General features: G+C 37.8%; 2 protein-coding genes across 2 annotated transcripts; both read right to left on the bottom strand.

The window, feature by feature from the left end:
• Window positions 1–4,616: 4,616 nt before the first annotated feature.
• LOC134179319 (uncharacterized) lies at window positions 4,617–5,534 on the bottom strand. Its single transcript, XM_062646186.1, has 2 exons — window positions 4,913–5,534; window positions 4,617–4,850 (listed from the first exon to the last, which is right to left on the bottom strand). The coding sequence occupies exons 1-2, from the start codon at window positions 5,276–5,278 to the stop codon at window positions 4,617–4,619; spliced, it is 600 nt and encodes a 199-aa protein (XP_062502170.1). The 5' UTR covers window positions 5,279–5,534.
• A 3,887-nt stretch (window positions 5,535–9,421) lies between these two features.
• On the bottom strand, window positions 9,422–11,459 carry LOC134180268 (uncharacterized). The gene is made up of 2 exons (XM_062647383.1): window positions 9,906–11,459; window positions 9,422–9,849 (listed from the first exon to the last, which is right to left on the bottom strand). Exons 1-2 carry the CDS (start codon window positions 10,269–10,271, stop codon window positions 9,622–9,624), a joined length of 594 nt encoding a protein of 197 aa, XP_062503367.1. The 5' UTR covers window positions 10,272–11,459; the 3' UTR covers window positions 9,422–9,621.
• Window positions 11,460–13,316: the final 1,857 nt, after the last annotated feature.

Below are 13,316 nucleotides of genomic sequence, written 5' to 3'. Positions count from 1 at the left end.
AAATACGAGAAATAATAATTGTGTCTTTTGTCTACTACACTTTCCACACCTAAAGTGATGTGCTGTTTGCTTTTGAAGAACAAAACAAACTCTGTGACACACACGAGCGTGCTCGCGCGCGCACACACACACACACACACACACACACACACACACACACACACACACACACACACACACACACACACACACACACACACACACACACACACACACACACACACACACACACACACACACACACACACACACACACACACACACACACACACACACACACACACACACCTCCAGTATGCACTCGTACACAACAGTACATGCACATAAAGCATATCCCATAAATTTGAAAATTTTGCAAATGAAATTGAGTCATTTAGAAACAATGATTTGTACCACCTTAGTTGCAAATGTCATGAGGTAACTATATACAGCGGCAAAGACAAATTGCATCAAAATATTCAACAATATGATATTATGATCAAAAGTTGCTGCTAAAGTTTGTTGAAATAACATATTGTAATGTTATTTAGTAATTCAACGAGAATATATAATTATTAAACAACAAACTACGTTGTTTGCATTATAAAAAGTCAAGTTTACAAATTGTGTCGTAAGAGTCAATTAGACTGAATTATACAACACACTACTCGTGTATCTAATAACCACTAATGTCCCGTATACTAATTTCCTGTCTACTACATCTCTTTTTCTCAAACAAAAACTCTGACTGTTTCTGCCAGACCACAATTTGACTATCTAAAAACATATGTAGTACTTCAAGTAAATGAGACGATGACCGATACGACCACTGCGGCTTTGAACCACTAATGCCTCGTATACTAGTGTCTTGTCTACTACACAAATGAACTTAGACACGTAGCGTGTTTTCGATATCTCGTAGGCAACATTATATAGTGTGTTCCTTTATTTAGTCTTGTGAGGCTCGTATTAAAATTTTAGTACATTTAAATTAGATACCAGTATCGCTAGAAGTACGATACGAAGACCAGACCAATTCAGCGGACATCCGCGGTACCGCACCGGGTCATCTCATTTCCATGCATACAACTCAACTCTACTGAACAAACTATCTACGTCTGGCTTTCAAAACATTTGCCTAGTAAATCGCTGGCTTTTTTCAATGTTTATTTACCCTTTGTTGTGAGCGCTAAAGATAATGATACCATTTTGTGTGGGAAATAGATCAGACGCATCACCTCCAGGTAAAGATTTCTTTCTACCACAAATTTATCCAGCACAAGTCGCTAATGGAATAGTTACTACAATGGTAGTTTAGATTACGGAAACAAGCGTGTATGTTGTTGAGGAAAAGTTGCATGAAATCACGTGTTTATAGATAACTATATTATTGGTGGAAACGAGAACATGTCGATCACATCATTGGTATTCAATTTTTGCGTCTGCCACAAAGTTTGCTTTTCGTCAGACTAGCAGAGAGGCTGATGCAAACGTAAAATACGTTAGGATTATACATTAATTAAGTTAGTCAGTTGTCACAGGGTGGTGGAGATTTGTTGGGTGTACATACATACATACATACATACATGAACACACACACACACACACACACACACACACACACACACACACACACACACACACACACACACACACACACACACACACACACACACACACACACACACACACACACACACACACACACATCTATACATACAGACTGACAAAATGCTTAAAATTAACGATCACATAGAGAGCAATGACAACTACAGTATTAGACTATATACAGTGTATATACATATATATATATATATATATATATATATATATATATATATATATATATATATATATATATATATATATATATACAGTCATAACCTGTTGCGAGAATCGTTACGTGCTACGTACACGCTAGACACGTTGCAGTGAGTCTCGATCACCGCCTACCCACAACTCTTGGCAATTCCTGTTATTCAAATGAATTACGGCTAACCATTAGAGACACACATGATTAGGTAGAGCAGTCTACATGATTCTAGAATGAGCTCACTTCGTGATGTCTTTCGCAAATGCGACCTACAAAACGACTTCCGCGTCACGGGATCTCCAGTGTTTATCTCACTGATTAGTGTGTATACCTTAGCATGAGACCACCAAATTGCGAATGCACGATGTGCGTACCAAAAGAAAGCTAGGTAGGTACCAAAAAGCACTTGTTTTTAGTCGACGTACTATCTTAATTAATTTTGATTACTTTTCATATTTGCATGTGTATTGCAGTCACATGACTCGTCAGCCAATGCATTGAATTCAGGAGAAATGATGTATATTATCTACACGTCGTGTACAAGCTATGACGTCGTGCCGCGATACGACCTCTCCTTAGGGCGTGCCAGAAACGGTGGAACTATATATACTCCGGCCGATCCGGATCAATATTTAGAATTTAGACTTGCAATTGTGGATATACGTTGTCATACAAGTATATACTGGAGATTAAATGAAAAGATTTGATTTTTGTTTTAGTAAATTGCTGGCTTAGTTTTTCAAAGTGTGAACAACTGCTCCGCGTCACAAGCACTATATAAAGAATGATGATACCTTTTCAGTGCACAATATCTCAGACGCATCTAGTAAAGACTTCTTATATTGCTGCGTCTCACACATGACATTGCTAGACAATTGAAGATAGAGACCAGCGTAATGTTGAAGAATGGTAATTATGGTTGCGTATGAAACCATATTTACATCTAATTGGCGGAAACGAGAAGACGGCAATCATACCGTAGGTACACATATTCAATTTCGTATCTGCTGCATGCAGAGCTCACTCCTCTTCAGCCTAGAAGAGAGGCTTGCATGAAGGTTAAAAATACGTTGGTATTAATAGCCGGATAGAAAAAGCAATAACACTTTTTTTATCTACACAGCCATAACTTGGTGCACGGTCACGGTGTGCTAGACGCCACCCTGGAATTGGCCCTTCCTTCTGGGCGGGCCATAACACGAGCTCCTCCTACCACAACGATTGATCATTCCTACTATCCAAACGAATTACAGCTAACCACGACCATGAGATATATAATTAGAAGATGACCAACAACAGTCTTCATGATTCTCTGTAACATGCAGTAGTATGAGCTCATTTCTTGAAGTCTTCCACACAAACGTGACCTACAATCGACTTCCGCGTCACGAGATCTCCAACATTATCTCATAGATTAGTATAACTTTTGTGTCTGATCACGAGACATAGATTGCAAACGTCTGGCAAAGCGCAAAAAGAAAGAAAAAAGAAACACCAACTGATCAGATCACATCTTGAAGAGCAGCTTAGTTAGTAGCAAGAAAAACATCACGTCTACACAATAAAAAGCCCTATGGTGCAATAGGAATCGGTTTACAGTCCGCGTAACTAAATTTCATGAATAGATTGAGTAGACGTTTTAACGAATTAAGTTATCGGCAGACAAGCTATTAGGGTTCCATAAATTAACTAAACACATATGCGCCATCTCTGACATCGCATTACATTGCAAAGTGTCTGTCTAGTCCATCAATATTACGAGGTTAGTATATCAGAACACGTAGCCCGAGGCTTCAGCAGAATATTTAGGAAGGCGACATAGTTAGCTACTAGAGAAAGTGTTTCCAAAACGTACATACAGAGACTAAACGTGTTGGTTTGAAAACTTGATAGCAAACTGACAAACTCCTATAGAATGAAGATATCAGAATGTACGTACTAGCGACTAGACTGCAACAAATGATAATCTCCTCGAGCTCATGCGTGCACAACGTTTTTGTCTTCGGATATACACAGATCACTTCATCATCATACATCGCATGTCGTCGAGTTATAGGTCTGATACAGATATAGAAGCTTGTGACGTGTAGCTACACACTACATCAACTCGTGGACGACAGGACACCATAATCGTCTGTTCTACAGCCGCCTGTACAACCTACAGGCTCTAACTCAAATACGTGAAAGCGAATAGACCCGGTAGTGACCGAGATTCGACTGCAGCACAGCAGAGTGAATAGCTCAACAAAATAACTTCAACGAAAACCCTCCATAATAATATATTCATCTCTTTTTTTCACGGAGTATATTTCGTTTAGTGACCGTATTGTGTTCCAAAGTTAGAGCAAAACACAACTATAATGCACGCGTGCTCAGTTCACTGTTGTCGGCTACTTCAAACACAAAAGGAGCACAAGTGTAGGCCACTGAATTTTGTGTATACAAATGTGCACACACTAGAGTTCACGGTGCACAGAAAGTTCTAGCATAAACTAATCACAAAATTCAGCTATACGTATTATTGCATGCCAAATACTACTTGATCAATACCCGAGGTCTAACGGATGCAGACAGACATCACAAAGTCAAGCAACATCCATCAATCGTAAACGCAGCATATTGACTACCGTGCTACACCATTTATTAGACCACAAATGATAAAATGCCGACAGCAATGGCCAGAACATACCGCAATTACACGAAATCTAACCATTCTGTGACCGTCGAGATCCGAGGTCTCGTCGCCAAACGGTGTCCACTACACTGTAACAGAAATTGGCAAAAGCCTCGGTTTCCTATTAAGTGTACGTATGGTACCACTCGTTCACAGTTCCCTACAAGGCCTACATCTGCATTTGCCCACTCGAGGAACGAAGAACAGTTTCTTGCTTCTGCGTCCGTCAACGTCACAATACAAATGATACTTCTTCATCACAATATGTCCGAGCGGAGAGCAACAGGAGCACGAACGCAGAACACGACGCTGTGCCGACGCCGTAGAAGAAAGCAACCTCGAAGCGTCAGGAATCGTGTAGCTCTCACACGTTCCATAACACATCTAGACAACAGCAAACTGCAGTAAGAAAATGGCCCGTCGATCTCAAACAACAATCACGATACCGCAGTTTCCACCCGTCGCGAGCAATCTCCGTGACGCAGAGTAACAATATAGAGTCTCGCAGAGCAGCTGTTGGACGTTCCGGTGTGCAAAAGAGTGCGACCCGTTCTCGGAGAGCTAACACGCTTACTCGCAACACCAAAACGTCGATGTGATGCCAAAACTTTCGACTCGTTGTTCTGACGAGAATCATTGCTGACTGCACTCGGTAAGTGTGGTTTCACTTTGTCCGTCGCAAGAGACGAAAATGTCAGGTTGTCGTTCATTTGCTGAATAACTCTACGACGGTCTAGTCCTGCAGTGTGTCTTGCATTTGCAATAGAAAAAACACACGATACCGCTAGAAAAATCAAAAGAATTGCCCTCATCCTATCTTCCGCGACTCTTCGAAAACGATATCAGAATGATCGGACAGATCGAGCAACCTGATGTTTATACATTGATCACATCTCAGAAATCACATCAATTAAGACACCTGCTCTCATCCCCGGTGATCAATATTCAAATACACTTACTGGAATTGAGTCATCAAGGAAAAGTTGTGTTGGCAATGACTCTGCAAGCTTGCTAGAGACCGTAATCGTGTGCAACTACGACTCTGGTAGAACCCTATGCCTTATACAGGAAAATGTCAACCCACGCAGTACAGTCCACTGCAGACCAGGCGTCTTCAGTTCATTCCCGCCTCCGCCCACGTGACCACGCCCGTTTTTCTAGATCTAAATTGACCGCATCTAATCGACCGGATGAAGTTTGTCGAAAGGCAACGTCAGCATTCGACCGCAAATTTGCCATGCAAATGTCACACCGCAGTGATCGAGTGCTTTAGGCAGTGACGACAAAAGGACGACTTTTGGTGACATGATGGCACAAGTGTGCATAGATATCAGAGGAGACAACCTCCTTGAATGTGCGTACCTGGAGCACTCACAGGTTTATGACCAGTTGTGCATGCAGATACATTACATATACTGTATATATTAATTAACCAACACACTGTAGCTCAAATCAGTCAGAATACAAAGGGTGATGGGTGTATTATCTGCTACACTGAGTAGGTGCTGTCTATGTTTACATACAATTTGGTGCTACATGCATCTGCATGAGCAGAATCCAAGATAATTCAAAGAGTTGATTGCTCTTACTGGTAGCCACTAAGTGATACCAAACTGTAATACCAAAAATACCATCAGCATCAAGCAAATACTGAATTGATAGTTGTATCTATTCTTGCATTGCTGAAATCGTTCAACATTGCATGTCTTAGGGTGTCAAATACAAGAGCAACCATCTTTTCATAATCGTTACAATCCTCTTGTACATTAATAAAACACTTTTAATGGGGAAAAAGCATACAGTTTAGATAGATTGACTCGATTTCCCATCAGTACGTTGTGGTATTGCAACTACATGAATTCCACTACCTGGTTGCTATCAACTTCTAGTTGTGGCATGTAGTCAAAAAGATCGACCGTAACAAAATTAAAGATCAACGTCAATTGGTCTGACTTCACCGCATCATTACGTCTATAGATATGATTTCAAATGCAAAAACGAAATATAAATATAAACTGTTACTATACCACATCAATCTACATACCTTCCCTATATCAAGTCATCACTAAACAATCAAAGCCTCATTTCCTGTTAGAACGAGAGCACCGCATTAGAGGCCACACCAGTCGATCAGTCTATCAAAATGTTAAACGTAAATGAAGCCATCCCTGACACATAAGTCATCTACTCTAATGACACTCATTACTCATTCTTACAAGCCTTCGAAATGAACACAACAATGGTCAAAACAAAAAGAAAGATAAGGATATTTATAACCAGATGCAGTTGGCATGTCTTTTTAGAGCTCTTTGTTAGATAACCAAATGCTGTCAACAATAAATTACAGCAACGCGAGAGATTAGATGACAGAAAAGCACTTTGATGGCTATATAAGGTTGTGATCGCAAATATTTGTAACTCTAGTGCATATAGTACAGATGTGACATTTCACATTACAAAATGCTTCTGAGCACAATCACATTTAATTTTCCACTTTTCCTGTAGTGCTCGCAAAACAATTTCTCAACCATCAGCAGTGCTATCTACAGCATATAGTCTATATGTAAATAAGGCATCGCTTAGAATGCAGCTTAGTAGGTATGCTACAAATAGATCATCATAATACAGTTCGGTGATCATCAAAAGCACTCTTCGACTGCAGGTGTTACATGCAATCTCTCTGTAACTGAGCCATCACCTACCCTCATAGAAAATGATGTTTAATTATTTAACTGTAAAAGGTGAAAATGGTTTGCCTTTTCTTTACCTTGTATGACTAGACTATCTGACTATATTGTCTGATAATATCGCTAGCAAATGGCACAAGGTGCTGACAATCATCACCATTACTAAAATTCTATCTACCCCTGAGATTCATCAAACCTTGTCAGTAGCTAAATTATTTGACAGTGCTTCATGTATTAATTCATTCAAGATATCCATATCAAAGGATGATGATGGTTCCTTTCTGAGTTTAGAAAAAAAGTCTTTTAACATTGTCAATAGTGCATTACATACTTTAGAAAGATTGTATCATATCATTAATTAATATAAACAGACTCACATGAATCCATGTTTAGGTGCATATACAATTTTAAACAAAATTAATCAATTTAACAAATAGGCAATCAAGTTTTCAATATGATCCCATTTACAGCATAGCAAGAAAACAAGAAAATTATCTAAAACAGCAAACTAGTACCATATATACAACTATTGTCATCTAATACAATACAAATACTGTAGACAACATAACAAATCTGTTGAATTTAACAAATACAATTACCTAATTAAGCAATATTGACACCATTTATGTAACTGTTTACTACAGTAATTACTAAAGCATACATTTATGTAGTTTTTGAGTAAACTTACGATCCTAAAGTGTATTACAAATCTCTCTCTCTCTCTCTCTCTCTCTCTCACACACACACACACACACACACACACACACACACACACACACACACACACACACCTGGAACCTGGAACTGGAACCTAGAACTGGAACCTGGAATTCCGCCAATACCCACTATGGGCTTCAGCATCCCAGAAGAAGTTTCCGCCAGGAAGTACCGTCATTTGCTTGTGACAGGTCAATATTCAATGATCCAGGCTGCATTGCATGGTATCAACTCACCTGTTCTTTGGACCATGCTGAGGACGTTTCGTATCATGGAACTTGCTTGTCAGCAGAACTTTTATGGACGATAGACGTTAATCCGGTCTAAGTGACCAAGCCACGGTAATCTTTGATGTTGAATTTGACGTTCAATTTGGTTCTTCTTTGGCAGAGTTCAAGTTGATGGTATTTCTTATCTTGTTCAGTCCCATTACACCCAAGATATACATCTAATACCGCACATATGAAAGTGATCAGTCTTCGAATATCTACTTGATTGATTGCCCAAGTCTTACAACAATATAATAAAACTGGCATCACTACTGATCTAAAGACTCACAGTTTTGTGTTCTTGCTAAATCCTTGGTTTGTGAAAATTCTACGTTTCCAAAAACAAACAAACACACACACACACACACACACACACACACACCTATTGTCATATATAGTCAAGAGAATTCATGATATAGGTGCATCATTAACTTACATAGTTCCATACCAAAACGTTTTTACGTCAATCTCTTCAAAGTACATGTTTTCTGTAAATAGGTCAAATAAAATCAATAAATGATTTGAAACTAAAACAGAACAGTATACGCGCGCGCGCGTGTGTGTGTTGCTTAAATATACTTTATCTAAACATTCATAATTTATAGATATAGATTACTTCTTAATTTCTGAGCAAATTCCTACTTGTGCAAACTAAAAGTAAGTTTTAGGACCACAGAAAACTGAATAGTTAACCTAAAGTGCAATCTCATTAATTTTTGTTTTTGTAACAACACAATAACTAATTTGCTGCTCTTTCAGAATTAGTAAAGCATGCCAAGCAGTAACAACACAACATAAACAAACTATTGTCCAATTAATATGTTGACATTTATATAAATAGTGTACATCAACACATCATATATAACCATCGTCTAATTGTTAATTGTAAAGGCGTTAGAGTAAGAATAGACTTTAAGCTATTGTGTGTGTGTGTGTGTGTGTGTGTGTGTGTGTGTGTGTGTGTGTGTGTGTGTGTGTGTGTGTGTGTGTGTGTGTGTGTGTGTGTGTGTGTGTGTGTGTGTGTGTGTGTGTGTGTGTTACTTTTCAAACACCAATTAAAACTTCAGAATACAGCAAAGATTTGGTAGTTGTTACTTACAAAAATTGGTGCAGATTTAAATACGCGTATCTGTTGAGCAACTGCAATTGCATAATTATTAATTAATACAAACTCCGTTTACAAATGGTGTACTATGAAAGAGCTTCTGTACAGTAGAAGTTGAAGTAGAAGTTAAATTCGAAATCACGAGGCAAATTCCAACACAGTCAGCACATGTACGCCATTTCCAGACAGTTTGTCTGAATCAAATCTATTCATATTTATATCAAATATTATCGTCAAATCAAAACTATAAATACTCTCTAATGCAAAACACAAAGATCATAGACGCTATCCAAGCTAATCTCATGCAATCAGTATGCATTTGTATCGAACGACAATTGATTCCCACACCTCAACTGATTTAGAATCGTCAGTCTGGATTAATTACTAAGACAAGGCCTACATCTGCACTTGTTGACTTGAGGAAGGTAGAAAGCTTTATTGATTCTGCGTCCACCGATTGTACAAAGCAACGTGTATCTCTTGACAGACACGTTCCCAACCGGAGAGCAACAATTGCAAACACTCTCGACATCGATCTGTTCAGTAAGCAAACTGAGAGGTTTTCTACTAAGGTGGCTGTAGCTTGTACACTGTCCATAACACATCTAAAGGCGACTACATAAAAATTTGATATCATATAAACTTTGACTCTAATTTTTACCTTTGTTGAAACTCGACGTGAACAGTGACCGTTCTGCAGAGTAACAGCGTAAACTGCAGGAAAACAGGGACTACCATTGCTCCTAAACTGCAAACTAGTTGTTGGGAAATTATCTGTTCTGCTCTCAAAACGAGATGATAAACGAAGGAGGGACGTTTGAGACGACTGGGAGTTCACTTCACTAGACCCGCTCTTCGAAATCGTTCTCATCTGTGGTTTCCGCACTCGATCCTTCTTTCCAGATTGTAGAGGATAGAGTGTAGACTCATCATCCGAGAGGAATTGGGCCTGAGTGATGACAGCAATTGTACATCGAGTCGCAACTGTCAAGAGCTCAAATAGCAAGCAGACAAGCCAAAGTCTCATGGTGTGATAACAGCCACTCAGCTGGTGATCCTTTCAGTCTATAGAACAAAGATTGGCTCGCTGCCCTATTATACCCTCTTGAGACAGCAAGTCACGCCTGCATCTATTGCAAATCATTGCATCATGGACTTGCGGTTAGACTATTTGTCTATGCGCATTCAATTTGTCAACGGATACAAATACACATGGAACCTTCGGCATGAGTGGATAAGTAACCAGTTTAGGCTGGAACCCGTATAAAAGGACGAGATATCATAGAAGAAGACTTGAGAGGCGATGCAGTCAGCAGCAAATTTGACTCAAAAAAACAACCTTTGACTATTAAGAGAATGTCGGTAACAGGGTGTAGCTGGTGTAGCTGCACTTGCGCTATTCTCAGAAGTTGCTTGCGCCCAAGTCCAGTTTAGATATTTATCTATAGATCTCAACAATCGAGAACGCCTAGAATAAGATACTAGCAATTGTTTAGAACGTCACGTGCTCTGAAGCCTAGGGTAAATACCCTTTCGTTAAGAGCGCACTGGTTGGTTCCGAAAATGCTCGTTTATGCATGGTTTCTGTATCGTTAGTCTGCTTCACTGTGTAAAACGTACGTTTTTCAAATGAACTGTTAGCAAATGCCTAATAATTCCAAGATCCTCGATCAGATTTGCCAATGACATCCATGAAGATGAACAGTGCTAGATCAGTGATTAGTGTGAGGTATAGGTCTTCCATTATTTGTTCTTTCCATAACGCTTTAATTAAGCTAAAAACGCGACTAGTCTTCTAAGCCTATTATCACTATGGCATGTTGGCAATTTAGTAGCGATACCATACAAACATATAATTACCAAGAAAACGCATTGTATATGTGCAAATTTAGCATTACCTGTTGAGCTCCAACAGAGAAGGTGGAAATTATAAAACATATTTAGATATTAAAATACAATCTGACACTTTTATCACGCTGCTGAAAATCTTGTTAACTTTATCCGTCTAATTGTAGCAGCATTTCAGGTATCCAACCCATCTAAGCAATCCATGCATGGTTATGAAGAGATCTTTCTGTCTAACAAAGCCAACAGATGTAGTATATCTATTTGCATTGCGTTTACACACACACACACACACACATACACACACACACACACACACACACACACACACACACACACACACACACACACACTATAGCAATCAACTACAACATCCTTTCTTCATCAGCCAAAAAATCATCAAAATCCATACTAATAAAATCAACATTACCATAGTCCAACAGGAAGCCACCTTACAAAAACAGCACTGACTTATACGTCATCATTTATAATGATACCTTCTCTAAACAATTTTAAGCACAACTATGAGGTGAAAACAAATAATAGAAATAATGAAAACGCTTACAAATGTTCACATTACAAAATATTAACAGTAACATATACTTTAGTAAATTTGTTTAGATGGCGATACACTGAAGTAGATGAGATATTAAATGTTGAAATGCAACACTTAATACTATAATAAGATTATGAGTTAAAATATTTGAGATTCTTTACTCCCTTAGTGTCTGATGATACAAACACAATCATAAGCTAATAGCAATCAATTGCATCAGTCTAAAGTTGCATAATATCAGTTTAATGTTATATTAGACACAACATAAAAGCATAATCATAAAATGCCAATAGTTATGCATAAATTATATCAGCTATAAGTGTAACACACATTCATAGTACTATATTACTTTTTTGGCTACTGCAAGATTATTCTATACGTTAATACTGCAAGACTAAAATCGAGCAACCATTACTGATCAGTCTGCTAATATGTCACGTCACTCTAATTTGTTGTCTAATAAATTCACCAGTAGTTAGCATAAAACACCAAAACTCTTACAGTTTCATAAAAGAGATCACCAGCTATAACAAAACTGTTCTAACATGTTACTGGCAATTTTAAAGTATATCACTATATCATTATCATATAATTTATGTGATATAGGTTGAACTGAGCACACAAGAGTCTGAAAGTATTTAATTATTAATGTTGTGTAGTGTAGAAATAATCATTTGGCCACACCCAAAATTGTCCGATTGGGGTAACATTAGAAACGTGACCAGAAAGACATTTTTCTTTTCATTTCATAATTCAACATATAGTGACAAACTTGTTGATCAAATTACTTTTAGCTAAGCAAGAAATGATGAACTAACTGTAAACAAAACTACTATGACGATTGTTCGCAGTAATTAAGCTACACCTCATTGGCCATCTTAGTGTCTTGTTTAGAAAAAGTGGCAGTTGTGGCTGTTCAAAGCCCAACAGCTGATGACATCTCCAGCATTGTTGTGTTATATGAGAACGAGACACTACAGCGTGAGATCTGTTATATCATTTCTTGAAAAACTCCACAAAGACTCGAGTCCATACAAAAACATAGAACCTTTCCAAAAAAAGGATATATATATATATATATATATATATATATATATATATATATAATTACAGAGATCAATAAACAAGTCTTTACTAAAAATAGAAAACCAGCAGCCTTCCCAATACAAATGAATGGATTTCAGCCTTATAACAGAATATTGTCCAAAATTCTATTCATTAATTTCAACATATCTGTTACTTCTTTTTATTTAAATTAAATCACACACAAATATGACTAAGTCAGCACAATGGCACAAGTGCTCCTATCTTTGTACTCTAAAAACTATCAAAAAAGGATCTTTCATAGTGGACAAACATCAGTATGAAAACGTGAGACTTCTAAATTCTAAATCAATTAATTTTGTAGAGAGGCTTTCTTGTAACTGATATGTAAGTATGCAATTAGCATGCAAAATAAATACAATTAAAAGAAATAGAAATTTATATATAACCGAGCATCAAACCCTTAGCCTTTTTCCTTAAATAAATATATGCCTAGATAAGCATTTTGAAACTCTTTAACTGTCAAACCAGTTATTGTTACAAAAGTGTCAGCAAATTCAAAAAGTCCAAATCCATTAAAATCTAAATATGTGCATACGTAATCACAACAAAGAATAGTGCAGTGTT

Source organism: Corticium candelabrum, chromosome 5 (genome assembly GCF_963422355.1).
Source record: "Corticium candelabrum chromosome 5, ooCorCand1.1, whole genome shotgun sequence".
NCBI classification, from domain to species: Eukaryota; Metazoa; Porifera; class Homoscleromorpha; order Homosclerophorida; family Plakinidae; genus Corticium; species Corticium candelabrum.
This window is presented reverse-complemented; position numbering and strand designations above follow the sequence as displayed.